The sequence below is a fragment of the Xiphophorus hellerii genome, chromosome 14 (genome assembly GCF_003331165.1).
Source record: "Xiphophorus hellerii strain 12219 chromosome 14, Xiphophorus_hellerii-4.1, whole genome shotgun sequence".
NCBI lineage: Eukaryota > Metazoa > Chordata > Actinopteri > Cyprinodontiformes > Poeciliidae > Xiphophorus > Xiphophorus hellerii.
This window is the reverse complement of record NC_045685.1, coordinates 28,137,944-28,157,626: the sequence shown is the minus strand read 5'-3', so window position 1 is coordinate 28,157,626 and position 19,683 is coordinate 28,137,944. Positions and strand designations below refer to the sequence as shown.

The window sequence follows — 19,683 nt, the reverse complement described above, 5'->3', positions numbered from 1 at the left end:
GGGGACTTCAACGCTCACGTGGGCAACGACAGTGAGACCTGGAGGGGCGTGGTTGGGAGGAACGGCCCGCCCGACCTGAACTCGAGCGGTGTTCTGTTGCTGGACTTCTGTGCTCGCCATGGATTGTCCATAACGAACACCATGTTCAAGCATAAGGGTGTCCATATGTGCACTTGGCACCAGGACACCCTAGGCCGCAGTTCGATGATCGACTTTGTCATCGTTTCATCGGATCTGCGGCCGTATGTCTTGGACACTCGGGTGAAGAGAGGTGCGGAGCTGTCCACTGACCACTACCTGGTGGTGAGTTGGCTCCGGTGGTGGGGGCGAAAGCCGGTCAGACCTGGCAGGCCCAAACGTGTTGTGAGGGTCTGCTGGGAACGTCTGGCGGAATCCCCTGTGAGACGGAGCTTTAACTCCCATCTCCGGCAAAACTTCGAACACGTCCCGGGGGAGGTGGGGGACATGGAGTCTGAGTGGACCGTGTTCCGTGCCTCCATTGTCGAGGCGGCCGATCGGAGCTGTGGCCGCAAGGTTGTCGGTGCCTGTCGCGGCGGCAACCCTCGAACCCGTTGGTGGACACCTTCGGTGAGGGATGCCGTCAGGCTGAAGAAGGAGTCCTATCGGGCCTTTTTGGCCTGTGGGACTCCGGAAGCAGCTGATGGGTACCGGCGGGCGAAGCGGCATGCGGCTCGGGCGGTTGCTGAGGCAAAAACTCGGGCGTGGGAGGAGTTTGGAGAGGCCATGGAGAAAGACTTCCGCACGGCTTCGAGGCGATTCTGGTCCACCATCCGGCGTCTCAGGGGGGGGAAGCGGTGCAGCACAAACACTGTTTATAGTGGGGATGGTGTGCTGCTGACCTCTACTCGGGACGTTGTGGGTCGGTGGGCAGAGTACTTCGAAGACCTCCTCAATCCCACCAACATGCCTTCCACTGAGGAAGCGGAGCCTGGGGACTCTGGGTTGGGCTCTCCAATCTCTGGGGGCGAGGTCGCCGAGGTGGTTAAAAAGCTCCTCGGTGGCAAGGCCCCGGGGGTGGATGAGATCCGCCCGGAGTTCCTTAAGGCTCTGGATGTTGTAGGGCTGTGTTGGTTGACGCGACTCTGCAATATCGCATGGACATCGGGGGCAGTTCCCCAGGATTGGCAGACTGGGGTGGTGGTCCCCCTGTTCAAAAAAGGGGGACCGGAGGGTGTGCTCCAATTATAGAGGGGTCACACTCTTAAGCCTCCCTGGCAAGGTCTATTCAGGGGTCCTGGAGAGGAGGGTCCGTCGGACAGTCGAACCTCGGATTCAGGAAGAGCAGTGTGGTTTTCGTCCTGGTCGTGGAACACTGGACCAGCTCTACACCCTCGGCAGGGTCCTGGAGGGTGCATGGGAGTTCGCCCAACCAGTCTACATGTGTTTTGTGGACTTGGAGAAGGCGTTCGACCGTGTCCCTCGGGGAGCCCTGTGGGGGGTTCTCCGGGAGTATGGGGTACCGGGCCCTTTGATACGGGCTGTCAGGTCCCTGTATGACCGGTGTCAGAGTCTGGTCCGCATTGCCGGCAGTAAGTCGGGCTCGTTTCCGGTGAGAGTTGGACTCCGCCAGGGCTGCCCTTTGTCACCGATTCTGTTCATCACTTTTATGGACAGAATTTCTAGGCGCAGCCAAGGTGTTGAGGGGATCCGATTTGGTGGCCTTAGGATCTCATCTCTGCTTTTTGCAGACGATGTGGTCCTTTTGGCTTCATCAGATCGTGATCTGCAGCTCTCGCTGGAGCGGTTCGCAGCCGAGTGTGAAGCGGCCGGGATGGGGATCAGTGCCTCCAAATCCGAGGCCATGGTCTTGAGCCGGAAAAGGGTAGAGTGCCTTCTCTGGGTCAGGGGGGGTGTCCTGCCCCAAGTGGAGGAGTTTAAGTATCTCGGGATCTTGTTCACGAATGGGGGAAGAAGGGAGCGGGAGATCGACAGGCGGATTGGCGCAGCGTCTACTGTCAAGCGGGCGCTGTACCGGTCCGTCGTGGTGAAGAGAGAGCTGAGCCAAATAGCGAAGCTCTCGATTTACCGGTCGATCTACGTTCCCACCCTCATCTATGGTCATGAGCTTTGGGTCATGACCGAAAGAACGAGATCGTGGATACAAGCGGCCGAAATGGGTTTTCTCCGTAGGGTGGCTGGGCTCTCCCTTAGAGATAGGGTGAGAAGCTCAGTCATCCGGGAGGGACTCAGAGTAGAGCCGCTGCTCCTTCACATCGAGAGGAGCCAGTTGAGGGGCATCTGGTCAGGATGCCTCCTGGACGCCTCCCTGGTGAGGTGTTCCGGGCACGTCCCACCGGGAGGAGGCCCCGGGGAAGACCCAGGACATGCTGGAGAGACTATGTCTCTCGGCTGGCCTGGGAACGCCTCGGGATTCCCCCGGAAGAGCTGGAAGAAGTGGCCCGGGAGAGGGAAGTCTGGGCCTCCCTTCTGAAGCTGCTACCCCCGCGACCCGACCTCGGATAAGCGGAAGAAGATGGATGGATGGATGGATGGATACTGGGATTTTTTCCGTTGTTTTAAAAAGTTTAGGTCAGTCTGCTTTTCTCCATCGATACGACCGGGCCGCACCATAGGGGGTAAAAAAACAAAAACAAAATAAAAACAAAACGCACATGTAGCACAAAACTCTGAAACAGGAGAACCGGGACACAGAACGGAGTAACAAACTAGATGTGAATCAGGATCAGAGAATCCGGCGCTGAAACATCAATCTGAGTGAAAAACTCATGATGATTAAGCAGCAGGTAAAAAACATGATGAGTGAATTTTACTGCTGGTGAGCATCAATATAGACGATTAAATAAAACTACAACAGGAATGAAACTAATAACAATAAACCAAGAGAGGATAAAACTAATCAAAGAAAACTAAATGGAAATGAATGAAGAACAAAATGCAAGAATAAACTAAAAGCCCCTTTTCCACCGGCTCGGCGCTTTCAGAGATTTTCCACTGGCTTTTTTTCGGGCCCACCAAAGCTGGTGGGTGACACAAGCTTGGCTCCTGTTCCCTGATTGGCTAAGGGCGTGGTCAGACGGAGCAGCAAAGACAGAAGAAAAACGAAGGCGCTGCGTTTCAAACTCGCTGCAACATGGAAGTGATGGAAGATACAAACAAGCCGTGAACTAAAAGATGCTTTTCTTTGCTTCGGATTTCAATATTTAGCGGCAGCAGCTTTCGTCCCACTGCACATTTTCTTGAAGTCTCAGAAAAATCACAATCAGGCTATAAAAAATAGCTCAGCTCTCTTTTCTTCTCTTGTCTCAGAAAAACAACTCGTATTAGGTCACATACTAACGAAGTACAGCTCATGGCGTCCGGAGGCGGGGCGCTATACCCCCCACCACCAGGGGGCGGCACCCTGCTGCAGAACCGAGGCGGCCGGTGGAAACGTGGTCACTCTGAATAGAACCGAGCTGCTGAAGTAGAACCAGAGGAAAAGGGGCAGAAAAAACTAAAGTAAATGCAGAGAAATAAACTTGTATGGCAAGACCATTTTAGCAATAATTAATACAGAGGAATGTATGGCAAGACCATTTTAGCAATAATTAATACAGAGGACTGTATGGCAAGAATCAGACACTGTTTTCAGATAAAAGGTAAAATAATATTGTTGAAGTGCCATGAGTTTGTTGAGATCACATCTAGTACTAAGAATAAATATATTTAACAGAGCAGAACAGTAAGGAACTTATTTATGTTTTTAATTAGATTTAATATATTTACTTCTTCAATATTATTCTTCATGTCAGTGTTAATATCACCAGGCTGTTCAGTGACTCCATGACACTTTCAATCTGACTCATTAGGAATCGATTAAGAACCAGGTTCAGGTTCTGTCCAGAGGAGAGAAGGTGAAGCAACAATGTTCGCTTAATTTCTACTCTTTTGGGACATTTTGACCAGATTAAATTGTTTAAGCCTCAGTCTGAGACGCTCAGTAGGAGCAGCAGATGTCGGCCAACAGGCGACCCGCCAGAACCGACACAGTAAAAAGCTCAGCTGGGATCCAAACGTCCTCTTAGAACTACAGGAGGTTCAAACTCTGATCTTTCATTTTTAGCTTAGAAAAAGCACCAAGCCACCAAATAAACTAAAGCAAACTGACCAATAAGATTTAAGCTTTGGCCTGCCCTTTGACCCCACAGACTCACACTGATGTGCGCCAAGTACAAGATGTTGTACTTGGGTTGGATAATAAAAATTCCAGAAATGATTCTTTTCTTTTATTACTTAAAGGAAAATCTCAAGGTATGCAGAGTGGGTACATCTGCAGGCGCTGCGCAAAATTCTGAACTTTAACCCTAGAAAAGAGTTTTATACATAAAGCCATTTATTTTAAATGTTTTCATAATGTACTTTTTTTATTCTAAAGATAAACAAATGATATTACTTCAATGTAAAAACATTTAATTAAATTTTTTTTTTGGCAGTGCTCCCTAATGACAATGGCTATTTTTAGGACATGCAACTGACAAGGTCCCCTCGGGCGACCGGGGGCCCGCGGGGACCGTGTTGGTGACCCTTGATCTGCCACCATCTTCTGATTGGTCTAAATGCTGCTGCCGTCTTCTGATTGGTCTAAATGCTGCTGCCGTCTTCTGATTGGTCCACTCAGACATGAGGACGTCTCTCCTGTCCTCCATCAGCTTCCTGTTCACAGAATTTATTTTAAATCTTCATGTCTCCTAAAAACCTCAAAGCTCCTCTGGTTCTTACAGCCGGACCTTCCTTTGGTCAGACCAGCTGCTGCTGGTTTGGACCAGAACCAGGAGGAAACTACAGAACCAGGAGGAAACTCCAGAACCAGGAAGAAACTACAAAACTCCAGAACCAGGAGGAAACTACAGATCCAGGAGGAAAGTACAGAACCAGGAAGAAACTCCAGAACCAGGAGGAAACTACTGTACAGATCCAGGTGAATCCGTCTGAAACTCGTCTTTAGTCTCCAGAGTTTGACCCGCTGTGAGTCCACCTGGCCTAGTTAAAGTCTCTGCTCTAGTTTTAGTATCTGGTTCATCTCTTTTATTGATCGGACCTCTGATCAGAACTTTGATCCAACTTGCTGCTGTTTAAATGGTTCTGAACCAACTGGACCTGGACTTCAGCCTCTCCATGATGAACTCACTGCTGGTACCAGATTGGACCCGTCAGCCTTCAGAACCTTCCATCCAACCAGGAGTCAGAAACGCTGAGATTCATTTAGAACCAAAGAGTTTCTGATGTTATTATTGATCTGCTGATCAGAACCAAATGATCCTGTCAGAATATTATTGATTCATCAGCTCTGATCATTGGAGGTCAGAGGTCATTTATCATACTTTTTTCTTTTTTTAATGACAGAAACATTTTAAGCCTGTCCGTCATTTTACAGGTTATAATTAATATCCTTGCCTGGTGCAGTGAGCAGACATTCACTCTATTCCTGGGAGGCTTTCTGTGGAAATGATTATGGTCTTACTTCCGGCGCCCATCATCTATATTCATGATAGAAGTTACATCTTTTTTCGGTTATAATACAATATTTAGTTAAACTTGTTGATTGACACACCGTCTGCTATCAGAGAGCTGCTCAGTACAGATTATCGTAATTATGAGTTTAATCACAGAGCGACAGGAACACGATCGATGAGTTTAGTAACGGAGTGACGGTGAATTAGCATCGCTGCTAGCGGCTCGTTTCTCTGAAGAACCGACAGAAATAAAGAGAAAAGCAGAGAAGCTGGTCAGAGATCTGAGCTGCAGGTTTGTGCCAACAGTGTAAAACACCAGAACTAATAATATTAGCTTGGTGTGAATTTGATTTTTTGTTTGAATTTAAAAAAGAATAAAGTTCATGATGTGAGTCTTTATCATTATGTTTGGGCCAGCAACATTTATTTAGAAAATAAAATAAAATGATTATTTAGTCCATCACAACCAGAACCTCCAGGTTCTCCGTTACCGAGTGTCGCTGCAAATCAGCGGAGAAATAACCGCAGCTACTCCAGACCGTAACACAGAGAATCTGCCCACTGGACCAGAACCGAACCAAATCACACATTAACCTGGTACAGAGAGCAACTTTCCACTGGAACGTGTCATAAGATGTCCTTGTGAAGCTCAGGTAACTGTTGCTGTTCATGGATGTTCTCTAATAATCAGACCAGGTTTAATTTGTGGTAGCAGCAGGTGTGTCTTGAAAGTCCTCCCAAAACAAAAGCGGTGCTTTTCATTGCCTACCGACAGATAAGTGTAGCCGGGGCATCTTGTCCCGGAAGTATGGTACTGCACACTCTTCCTCCTGCCCATATATGGAAGACGCTGTGCTCTGTCACAGCGTCTTCCATATCTGTGTGATCTGGTAAAAAGAACAAAGCTGTACCCAAGGTTACATAAGGAAACAAAAAGAATTTGGTTAAAAATTCTGAACTTGAACAGAGAATCAAAAATGCTTTATGTGATCATTTCATTGTGTGGATAGAAAGCCAAGGGCAGAAAAGCTGCATCTGCATCCGAAGCAACTGAGTCAGTGAAGAAGCTAACTATGCTAGTGCGACCTGAAGAAAGGCGGCCATTTCTTCAGGTCGCCATCCCTCCCCTCATTAGCTGTAGCGGTAAAACAATATTGTCACATTTAAGCTTTGGTAGCTGCTGTTCCCACATATTTTATAAGCTCTGACGAAAGTCGGTTAGCGAGTTGCTAAGATTGTAACAACCACTATGTTTTGTTTTATTCTGAATAAATACATTAAAAAGTAAATGTATCAAACTGTTCTGTATGACAGTTGCTGTGATTTCATTGTTAAAAATTATTCCAAATTTCCACCGTTTATAACTGATTTGGGTAAAACTGTTAAAAAGGGGCGTGTGCAGCGGCCAACCAGAGAGGAAGACGCTCACCGTCAGATCTGTGCAGCAGGAGTTTTGACTTGATTGAACGTTTAAAACAAGTAAACATTTTTAAAAAGACATAAAACAGCGATCAAAGTTGCCCCAGTGCCGCAGATCGAGCATTAGGAACTGGATCGGAGTTGCACCCAGGAAACGCCGCCCGGTACAAGAGGACGCCACCGAGGGGAAGAAAGACGCTCCAGGTGAGATCTGGACTTACTTTTCTTGTTGGGGATTTTTGGTGGTACCACTCTTTTTTTCTCATCTTTTTTGGGGGGTTTGACGGTTTGGATTTTTCATTTTGGATCGGGACTTTGGATTACAACGGAGAAGGTTTCCAGGAACTTTGATTTGTTTTTGAGAATATGGGATTCTGTTGCGGACATCATTCTCCTTAAAGAAGAACAGGAATATTTGGACATTTAATTATTTAAGGTTTTTGCTGGCTTAAAATGAGTGATTTATATCTAACCTATAATTATTTTTGAGAGATTATTGGTTATTGTTGTATTTATCAGAATAACTATTATTATTTCTTAGTATTGAAATCTTTGTTAGAACCCCTTTGAGTTTATTGTGAGTTCTGCTTTAGAACAAGCTGAATTTTACAACATGTAAACTAAAGGCGGTTCCGGTTTGCGGTGGAAGTTGCGTCCATAAATCAAGCAAAGCCTCCTGGGGGCTCAGAATAAGGTGGATGGATTTTATGTAAACAGTTCATTGCAGAGAAAACTAAAATCAGTCAATAAGAAAATCCTTTCTGAAAATCATCTCATGAACTAAATGAGTCTCTCTGACTATTACATAAAGAACAGAGAAAACTTAGAGATGTTGTATTAATCCATTTATAATCTAAACAGAGGAGCCGGCAGTTTATCTTGAGGAAATAAATAAAGCTGCAGAAATTAACTAGACCGTAACATGAGCAGCTGCACAACTAATGCAGACGAGGCTCCGACACTGAGAAGAATTCAACTGAACTCATCCTGCGGTTTTAACAAATGGAGCTGAAGACGTTTCCCTCCTACACCCAGAAGGAGAGGCGCTCAGGAGCGCAGCAGATGTAACATCTGTCCGTTTTGGAGCAAAACCATGTAAAAAAAATCCTATAAAAACCCCTGGATTGCTCACAGGGTAAAGAGCAAGCAGGGAGGAGTGGAAAAGATGGCGGCGTGAGTGGTGGTTCTTTACAAGCTCTCCCGAGATTGTCTGGATAGGGAGCAGTTATTACTGCTTTAATGCAGGGAAGCATTTATTCTGAGACCTTCGTTAAATATTGTGCTTAAAGCTGCTCAAAAAAGACGTCTTGAAAATTTAAAGAATGGCTGCAAGTGGTAAACGCAAATCCGTCAGCACAGAAAATACACCAACTAAGATGTCGGCTAAAGTTACAAACCGACGGAAGACCATGACTTCGCTGAAAATATCAGCAACTTTAAAGTTGACGATAAAGGAGAGAGCGGACGGTCTTCAAGCATAAATGATCTCAAAGATTCGGTGGATTATATCCATGCTGAAATGAAAGAAATGTAAGAAAAGATGACAGAAACCGTCGGGAGAGTTGAGAAATCAGAAAAAAAGGTGCTGCAAATGGAAAATAAGCTGCTCGAACTTTCACGTTATAAAAGAAGATGGGACTTCCGGCTTTCTGGAATAAATGAAGAAGGAGAAGAAGATGTTCGTAGCAAGGTTATTACCATTTGCCAGAAGACAGCGCCAGGATGCAAAGAAAAACTACCAGACGTCACAGACAGCGTCCACCGGCTGGGTCGCGTTACAGGCACGGGTCGTCCTGGAGAAGTGATGATCCAGATGATCCAGTTCTCCATGAGACACTACAGGGAAACGGTGTGGAAGGAGGCCAAGCAGTCATCTTTTCTGAAATCAAGCAACCTGCGCTTCAAGGAGGACTTCTGACCAGAGGACCGTCAGAGAAGAAACTTGCTGTGGCCACTGATAGAAAAAGCAGGCGAAGAAGGAAACCAGCCTTTAAATGGGTCCCAGAGCCTTTGTTACTGACAAAGGAGGAAGGAGGAAAAACTTGAACCTGCTAATGACTGGCAGACATCTTGAGAATCAGCACTAACAGTTAAGTAATGACATTAAATATTGAAAAAGCTCCGTTTATTATATAATTTCTCTGTTGGGAAAGTTTGTTAGATTTTTCTGTAACTTAGTTTTCAGGGTTAGAAGCTACAACTCTTAGTAGCATTTCTTTTTTAAAGTTATTTCACTCAATGCTCGAGGGTTAAGGAACAACATTTAAAGAAAGGCAACTTTTTTATATCTTAAAAATTTTAAAGCAGATTTCTGTTTTATCCAAGAAACTCATTCAACTGCAAATGATACCAAGTTCTGGAAAAGTCAGTGGGGGACGAACTATGGCTGGAACATGGCTCCACTCAGTCAGCAGGAGGCAACATTACCAAACAACTTCAGTGGAGATGGATTATGTCCACACATATGGACATTTTGTCTTATTAGTTGTATCAATAAATGAAGAAATTCTTTTGTTGGGTTCTATATATGGGTACAATACCAAAGCAGAAAATATGCAACTTTATGATAGATGGAGTAATGGGGTGAATTACTTATGTGGAAAATATCATATGAACATTATTATTGGTGGGGACTCTTAACGAAGCATTAGATAGATTTCCTCTAAATTCCTTATACAAATCCAAACACAGTTCTAGAAAACTTTATGTCAACCTTTGGCCTGATTGATGAATGGAGACAAAAAAATAAGTCCAAAGTTAAATTTATGTGCAAAACAAAACAGGCTCCTTTAAATCAAGAACTGATTTCTGGCTGCTGTCTGATTTAATAACTGATGAAATGAAGTCAGAGATTCTTCCAGCTCCGTTATCAGACCACAAGCTTATTTTAACTGGAAAAACTCAATTAAACCAGTATGGAAAAAATACAGTTACAGCTTACTGGAAACTCAACTCTTCACTGTTAGAAAAGAAAACAGTGGAAGAAAACATTAAACAAATAATTATAAAGTATTGTAATACAGTTTGCAGTCAGAAGGAATTCAGTAAAAATTGGGAACTCCTAAAATATGAACTTCAAAAAATGTTTCTGAAAACTGGAGCTGAGATTCTAAAAGAAAAAGGAAAGTAAAATCAGAAGGAATAAAAGAAATTATCTTATTGAACAATGTTCTGCCAGAAAATGTATCTGAAGAACAAAAGATCAGATTAAACCATTTACAACTGAACCTGGACAATATTTACATTTCCAAAGCTAAAGGAGCGAACATCAGATCGAGACAGGAATGGTTAGGAGGAAAAACTCTTCTTATTTTTTAGATTAGAAAAAAACACCAAATATCTAACAGTATTATGAAACTTCAAATCAATAATAATATCTGTGAAGTTCAAATCTCTTCTTACTGTGAAACTTTTTTCCAAGAACTTTATCAGTCAAGATGTTCTGATGAAACTGTCTCACAATTTATTAACTCTGAATAAAATGCAACAAATTAGTAAAAATAATAAAATCAATGTGATTCCTTGATTACACTTGAAGACGTCCAAACGTCCATCAATAAATTAAAACTAAATAAATCACCAGGAACTGATGGCCTCAATGCAGAATTTTATAAAATGTTTTCAGAACAGCTATCGCCATTTTTACATCAAGTTTATCTTGAAAGTTTGGATTCTGGGTCAGTTCCTCCAACAATGACCCAAGGTCTGATTACACTGATTCTAAAACCACAAAAAGACAAACTTCTTCTAGATAACTGGCGACCAATTACATTACTACACAATGACTATAACATTATTGCAGGTTGTATAATGTTATAGTCATTTAAGAATACTCTTGAAGAAGTTATTGATGAAACTCAGTCTGGATTCATACCAGGTAGACATATAACTAATAATATTATCTTGGATCTGCTAGATTACTCAGATTTAATAGAGGGATGATCTCGTTTCTAGATTTTTGTAAAGCCTTTGACACAGTTGAACATACATTTTTATTTAAAGCATTAGAAGTATTTGGATACGGACAAATCTTAATTAAAAGTTGTCAAATGTTATATAGGAATTGTAATGCATCTGTAAAATGATCACCTGGCTGCTCTAAAAGATTTGATTTGAAAAGATAAGGTGTCCAGTTTCCCCACATCTATTCATTCTGGCCATGCAAATTCTTTCAGTTAAAATCAAGGAAAAAATTACAGGGATTAATGTTGCAAACAGAAACATCATAATTTCCCAGCTTGCCGATGACACTGCACTTTTTTTAAAGAATAAATGTGAAATAAAAAACTATTGAAATCATCAACACCTTCTCCAAAGCTTCTGGTTTAACTCTAAATCTAAATAAATGTGAATTACTTTCCATTAAATCTCATTTAAAAGGCACATTCCTCAACATTCCTATAAAAGACAAAGTTAAATATCTTGGAATCACAATAATTAAAGATCAAAATATAAGATCAATAGACAATTTTAACCCCATAATTAAAATAGTTGAACAAAGATTTAATCTGTGGCTCCAGTCAGATCTCTCTCTCTTTTAGGACGTTCATTATTAGTCAAAGCTGAAGGCTTTTCTAGACTCGTTTATCCGGCCCTTGCTCTTGATGTTCCCAAACAAATCAGTACCAATATTAATAAAATAAACTTTAATTTTATATGGAAAATGAAATGCCATCTTATCAAAAAAAATATTCTAATGAATAAAGTTGAAAAAGGTGGAATTGAAGCCCTTGATTTCACATCTTTAAACAATTAATTTAAAATTAAATATTTAAAAAATCTTCTAAAAAACCCAAACTCTATATGGAATGCTATTCCCATTTACAACTTTGACAAAATTGGAGGATTACCCTTTCTTCTGAGATGGAATCACAATAAACCCAAAATACCCCTAAAACTATCTACGTTTCATAAACAAATGCTCTTCAGCTGGTCACTTTTGTACAAACACAGTTTTTCTCCCCATAAATATTATATCTGGAATAATGAAGACATTAAATACAAAAATAAGACGATCTTTTATAGAAAATGGTTTGATAGGGGAATATTACTTGTAAGCCAATTATTAAATCCAAATGGTTATTTATTGTCTTATTCTGATTTTATGTTACATTTCCAATTTCCTGTCACCCCTAAAGAAAATGCTGTGGTGTTTGAAACAATCCCCAGTGGCTCATTAAAGCTTTTATCATCTTTACCTCCAGATCCAATTCACTCAGTGCCAAATTTTGATCCAAACTCCATTTATGTTGTTTATTATTGCCCTTTTTTAAGTAAGAAAACAACCAACAAAATGTTAAGAAAGATTCTTTTACCAGATCTTGTTTTTTCACCAGCTTGTATATTTTATTGGTCCAGCATTTTTGAAAATATAAATTGGAAGTGGACTTGGATACTCCTAAAAAAATACTTAATAAACAATAAAGTAAGAGAAATTTCTTATAAAATTATTCACAATGTTTATCCTGTTAAAGCATTTTTGATAAAAAGATATAAATGAGATTTGGACCCTTTGTGTACTTTTTGTAAAAATAATGAGGAAAAGCTTGTTCATCTTTTTTAGGGATTGTAATTATAGCAAAATATTCTGGAGAGATATGTCAATTTTTTTCATCAAAAAAGTCTAAATATTACTTTAACAGATCAGGATATTTTGTTGGGATGGAGAAATGTGAACTTGTCAAAACAGAATTTTTATATGTTGTCAACTTTTTTATTATTTATGGTAAATATCATATTCACACCTCCAAACATTTACAACAAAAACCTAATTTCCAGATTTTATTATCTTCCATTAATATCCATTTAGAATCCTTAAAAATCAGCTCAAATGCTAAAGCCAGTAAATCATAACTGCATTAAAGACCTGCAGCCCTGGAGACTCAGTTTGATTTTGACATTGTAAAATAATTGTTCTATGTTCTGTAAAGCCCATTTATGTTGTATCTGTTTGTAATTATTACTGTTCTATGTCGTTCACATATGTTCTTTGTTTGCAATAAAAAATAAATAAAAAAAGAGCTAGCAGGGAGCTAGCAGGGTTCAACTGATCCGTCTCTCAAGAACGCAGGTGAATGAACAGAAGTTTAAAATAGAAGAAGTTGCTCTGTGTTAGAGATTTTTTGGTATTATCATTTTATTCTTACTTTAGTTCACATTCAGCCTATAGATCATTGTGATTTTCTGTTTAAAGTGTTCTCTTCCTTACGTGTGTATGGAGGTCACTACTGTCGGTTCAACTTTACGCACCTCCTAATTTAGTAACTACCTGTGAACAGTCGTATTTTGTTTTATTGACAGTACTGACCGAGATTTGAACCGGGCTTAGACCTTTGATCAGATATCACATCTGGAACTGGGTTGTTAGATGTTTGGGTTAGAAGCTTTACGACCTCTGTTGTTTTTCCTGACTGCCCCCTCGCCTGTTCTTCTTTGACAATAAAAACAGCAGCTGTTGTGAGGGCAGACCAGAATGCCCTGTGAATTCTTCCAGAAGAGTTCTCAGAGCCTTCTCCTTTTGCAAAAGCTCCACGTAAAATTCATATACGTTGTCTGTGGTTCTTTCTTTTATTTAGGTTCGAAAGGAAAATACCTATCAGTCTGCTTATTCAAATAGTGGAGTAAAGCTGTAAAATCATCATTAAGATAATGTTCTTGGTTTAATTCAGCCTCTGGCCTCTAAAGTTAATCGGTTTGGATCAGATCAACAGACTGATGAAGCAGCACAGATTTCTCTGCAGATGCAACCAGGAGGACTCAGTGAGGCTGAGCGTTCAGACTGCAGCAGGTGAAATGCTGTAATTTAAGTGGAGTCATTTAATTTGATTTATTATAAGTTATTAAGGCCTCAGTCAGTGGTTTTTGTTACTATGGAGAAAAAGTTAAGATACATTTATCTGCTTTGTGTTTGATGGGATCTGGATTCACGGTTCAACTTGGTGAATATGAACTAAACCGCATAAAAATGAGATTAAATGGACGATTTTATTAATATGGTTATAATTTGACGGGTAAAAATAGAATAAGACAGAATCTTTTACAGCCCATTTGGGTTTTTAAGGCACAATAAAAACATTACAAACAAGCAGACAGACATAAATATTCTTTAAACTAAAACCATCCTCTTTCTAAGGTGCCAGGCCTTCAAAATAAAATGTGCTAACTGAAACATAAAATACTTAAATAAATATACATTTTATCACCATCCATTAATATCAAGTATTTTAGTAAATAAATTATTTCTCAACGTTTCCCCCAAATCACACAAAGAACATCGTTGTTCCTCCTCTGGGATGAACGAATGAATCTGGTCTCCAAAACCAAAGTACCAGATCTGAACTGGACCGTCGTTTTTTAGACAAGGTCCATGATGCCTTTGGCCCAAGACCATACAGGCATCATTTAGTAAAATAATAGTATGTAATTTTGGTTTATGTAAGATATCAACTGCCCACTAAACTTCAAAATAAAAGTTTATTCAATATTACAACTTAATTTAATGACTTTATTTTTTATGCTCAGTCAAAATGACAAACAACCAAAGATTTTAGCACAACCTCTGGTATCACCAGCAGATCTGACCTTTCTGATAACTTATGAACATAGTTTGTATTTAAGGTCAAAAGAATCAATCAAACTCAATTGGCATTAATTATAAAGGTTAAAGGTCATGATCAATCAAACACCGTCTAGATTTGTGACCTTTAACCTCTAGTCTGATCTGACTGTAGATCATCATCATCTGATCTCAGACCAGCTGCTTTCTAGAGTCTCATCATCTGATCTGGATCAGAACCAGGAAGCTGCTGGTTCTGATCCAGAGACAAACACTCACCTGTTACAACCAGGCTGACGGAGCTGATCCGTTTCTTCATAAGGTCCGATTTAACGACGTCACATTCATACGTTCCGCTGTCATCAGTCGTTGTGTTCTTCAGAATCAAAGAAAAGTCTCCTTTCTGTATCTGACCAACCAGCAGATCAACCCGGTTCCTGTAAGATGGATTCTGGTTTATTAGATCAAACTGTGAATCTCTGTACAGGAGGACAAATCCTGACTCCAGATCAGTTCTGCTCCACTCTGCGGCTACAATCTGCTTCTGGTCAGGAGCTTCACATGGCAGAATGACGTTCTCTCCAGGTGTAGCTTTGATTTTCACGTTGTTCTGATCTGAAGGAGAGAAAACAACACAGAGCAGAGAGGTCAGAGGTCAAAGTGTGATCAGGTCTGTGTGATGAAGACTCATCAGTTTCTGCTGATGGAACAACGAGATCAGATCCATCAATCTGAAGATTCATCCAACAGCAGAAACATCAGGGTCAAAGGTCATAGTCGGTATAGATATTCAGAAAAGAGAAAACTGTTTTCATGAAGATAATTTTAAATAATAAAAAAAATATGGTTAAAATGAAACTAAATCTCTACAGGATTCATTTTGTGAATTCCTCACAGCATAAGTTTTAGAAAAAAAACATTTGATCAAAACATAAAATCTTCATGAAAATCCAGTCACCAGTTATTAATATTTCACCTGTTTATTAAAGGAACTGAATAAATAAACAGAAGATCTGAAACCAGCAGAATCTGAGGCTTATTGATGATCTGGTTAATATGACACACATTTAATTTTCCTTTGAAATGAATAAATAATTTAATCTCCAACATTTTCATTGGCCCTTTTCCACTGGTTCTAATGGACCCGGCTCCACTTATCCAGGTACTTACCCTTCAAATGAGATGAGCTACTATTACTGATGATATTATGTTGTTTCTGAATTTATCATTAAAAAATAATTTCTTAACTCACATCACTGAATGACAGATTTATTAGTTTCTCAGGAAGCAAAAATGTCCTGAGAATAAAAGCTATTTACAGCTGCTTCAAAAAACAAAAACAATTTTTAAGAAACAGCAGAAATTAAATTTAACTTAGATTAGATACGCCTAACTTCAGCCAATCAGAACGGTTAGAAATTTCAGTTCAAACTTTAATTAACCGTAAAAAACAGGAACCAATCAGAAACAGCCAACAATCTACCATGCATGTATTAATTAACAACAGCCAATCAGAAATGCCAAACAATGAGCAGAATAAAAGAATCGGCCACTAAAGAACAAAGTAGGATTTTTAGGCTGATTTACCTAACGGGAGCCCAGCGCCTGGTGTTTTTCTGCCAGTTTCTTTATTGCAAGCTGCAGAGAAGTAAGTTTCAGCCGTAGTGCACCAGAAGCTGCCAAGTCCAAATGATTTTGGTATTTGGACTGCATGAGGAGGACCTGGCTGAATCCCTGCTCCATGAGACATGTGGTCAGGGAATCAAGCAGCAGCAGCCGGACCTTCTGCTAAAGAGGATAACAGGTGGTGTATTTGGTCCACATGCTGCCCCAACGTTGCACTGGACATCAACCAGATGCTCAGTGTGACCACGTCCTCCTGAAAGGGCTGAACCACCCAGACGGGAACTTCCAGGTCCAGAAGGTTCTGAAGTTCATTTCCAAATCAGCCTGAACCGTTTTCAGGTTTTAACATAAATGAGGAGGCGGTCATCGGTTAGCTCAGACACCTGTAATTATTAGGCTATTATTATTAATATTAGCATGAATTATTAATAATAAATAATTATTGCTATGACTATTAATAATTCACCTAAATTAAATAAGTGTAATCAACTATAATATCCATCTTTGTTAATTGTGTGAAACAGGCCAACTACCTTCTGCCTGTGCTGTTTGTACAGATCCAGCCTGGAGTTGAAACAGTGAATGACGGCTTTGCTCTGGACAGTAACACCATTTCCTTGGAGCTTTAATGTGACTTTGTTCATTTTTTCAAAGACGCCTGTGAGGTGCATGATGTCTCAGTGGCTGGAAGTCACCTGTTCCCCCAGAGCTTCATCTACCGACTCCAGAAACTCCACAATGGAGTCAAACAGACGACAAGAAAGAACAAGGCAGTTTCCCCTGGAGAGCAGCGCATGTCTGTGTGGAGAAGAAGACGCTCAAAAATCTCATCATTCTCCTGGCGTAGCTGTTGGAACAGTCTGTCATTTAGGGTGTGGGCTTTTATTTTGTTAACTGCCTTGACTGTGATATTATTGAGGGACTCGTTGGGAGCTGGACTTTTACATTTGGCTACAAGGTTGTGGCGATGCAGGAAGCAATGGACAGTCAGGACCTTTGGGACCTGTGAAGCTGCAGTACCTGCCAACCATCAAGGGGCGCCATCAGTGGCTCATGCCAGGATATTTGTTATTGGGATGGACTTTTCCTGTAAATAACCATGAAGGGCATTGAAAATGGTCTGACCTTTTGTGTCCGTTTTCAGATATTTTGAAAACAAAAACTCTTCAGCCAAGTCCTCACTGCTGGGGGCCTGAAAGTGGATGTAAGCCATCAACAGAGCGTTGTTGTCGGGAGTCATCGTCTGAACGGAGAATCCCTTAAGATGGCACACAGCTGCTCCTCTGTATCACCACCATTTCATTAATTCTGCTTGCTACAGTGTCATTGCTGAGTGATATGGACTTCAGAACCTGCGTGGGGTCCCGCTTCAGTACAGTAGAGATTTAATGGCAGGGAGCATCAATTTTTCTCCAATTGTATACGGCTGCCCACATTTGGCTACTAGCAGAGAAATGTTATAGGACGCCACTGGCCCACTATCAGTCTGGCTGCTTTTCCAGACAGAGAGATGGTGATGTTCTCCTACCATGCTGCTCTTTAAGAGCCTGAAAGAAGCTTGTTAGCTTTATCTGTGTGGATCTTCATAAGGTGCTCCTGGAGACATGATGGCTTCATTGCCTCTTTGGAAAAACCTTGTTCACACAGTAAACACTGTGGAAGTTGTGTGTTTGTTGGAGAAGCTATGAACCCATAATCAAGGTATTCAATCAAGTACAGACAGCATTTCTTCTTCTGTGCCGTTTTTGAACACGCTTCTTGCTAGTCTCACAGAAACAACAACTGAAAATGCAGCGCAAGAATATGACAAATGTATCACTGTTGCACGGACCACATGTAGTTACTAACAATATGGCAGAATTGATAACAGGCTGTTTTGTTCATGGAGTTTGTTTGACATTGGTTGTGCTATTTTAGATTAAATAAACCTCTTTTGTGTTACATGATTTATGCTTTCGCATCGTCTTTTATTCATAGATGTATCAAAGATTGTAGACACAGAGACACATCTGGTTCTGGTACCATCTGGTTCAGAAAACAACTGGAACCAATGAAATGATGTGACTGACTTAATAAGTCAAAAAATCTGAATAATAACTGGGCTGAAAATTAAAGCAGAGGTCCATGAAATCATTTAAATTTCCTCTAAATCTAAATAAATGTTGCAACTAAATCTTTTAGTTGCAACATAGAAACTCAAAACTCCATGTTGTCCACAGGCTGATTCTACTGGCAACCAGCAGTAGAAACATGGCAAGAGTGTCCACCATATTGGGAGTGGCATGAAGTCCTTAGAAACAGGACTTCATGTTGAAGTCATGGTTCAACATGAAGTCCTGACTCAGTCACTCAACTTTCTGTCCAACTAGTGAATAGTTTTCAGTAAACTGTCCTCATTTTAGTTCTAGTAATATTGATCAGTGAGATAAAAAGATCATAATAACATAAAACATGAAAATTAAACTGTGCTGGAAATGCAGAACAGCAGAATATAAAGTTATAAAAATACTAAACCAGGATAAAAACTCAACAGCTTTGAAATATGATGAAAATAATCATAACATGGCGGAGATTAAAGTTAATTCTTCAGTAGTTTGATGAAACTGTGTGTAACTGAATCTGACCTGCAGCAGAAACAAACTGGCAGAAAACCACAGACAGCAGGAACAGAGACGCAGGAAGAGAAGAAGCCATTTCCTGGTTGAGTCGATCTCTCCGTCCGAAATATAGATTCATGCGACGTTTCTGAGTGGAAAATATTGTAACGAAACACCAAAAACATTCAAGTTTAACTTATAATACAGCAGTCTGTTAGGAGAGCGATGAAACTAGAATAAATTAAAGTCAGGAAAGAGAAACTCACAGCGCTGCGACAGAGATCTGCAGAGGCGGAAAAGGGTGGGGCTGTAACGGTCTGAGCCAGACGAGGGAGCCCTCCCTTCAGCTCATTCTTCTTCTTCTTTTCCTTTTTTATGGCGGTTGGCAAGCAACTTTTAGATGTGCATTACCGCCATCTACTGGAATGGAGTGTGGATCGGGACGCTAACTATATACACCCCCCTCAAAACAAAACAAACAAACAAAAAAAAAAAAAACACTCAAATCTTTTCTATCAATTTTGTTTCCTTAAGATAATTAATTAAATAACTTATATCTTTAGAATTAGAATTTTTTCCCAAAATATCTTGTAAATTTAACTGTAATTTATTTTCTTGTAACCGGCTAACTAATTTCCTTCTCTCAACAGAATATTTGGTACAGAACAACAAAACATGTTTTACTGTCTCTTCTTGACCACAAAAATCACAACTTCCAGTTCGATGTTTTCCTATTTTAAATAAATTACTGTTTAACCTTGTATGTCCAAAACGCAACCTAGATATAACTGTTTCCTCTTTTCTATTTCGTCCCGTTCTCCTCATTGCACCAACTTTTCTTTGAATACTGTACAGCCATCTACCATTTCTATCTTCCTCCCACTGCTTCTGCCATCTTTCCTTAACCTTTTGTTTAATAATAGATTTGATTTCTTCTCTACTAAATGGAACTAATATATCAATATCACTATATTTTGAAGCTTGTTTCGCATATTTATCAGCCAACTCATTC

At 40.6% G+C, this 19,683-nt stretch overlaps 1 protein-coding gene across 1 annotated transcript in view; it reads right to left on the bottom strand.

The window, feature by feature from the left end:
* Positions 1–19,033, bottom strand: part of LOC116732561 (muscle M-line assembly protein unc-89-like) — a 444,643-nt gene extending 425,610 nt beyond the window's left edge. The window contains exons 1-3 of the mRNA XM_032582829.1: positions 18,938–19,033; positions 18,699–18,819; positions 14,728–15,063 (exon numbers count right to left, since the gene is read on the bottom strand). Coding sequence (XP_032438720.1) covers positions 14,728–15,063; positions 18,699–18,810 — 448 coding nt within the window. The 5' untranslated portion in view covers positions 18,811–18,819; positions 18,938–19,033. The remainder of the gene's footprint in view (positions 1–14,727; positions 15,064–18,698; positions 18,820–18,937) is intronic.
* Between the last annotated feature and the right edge of the window lie 650 nt (positions 19,034–19,683).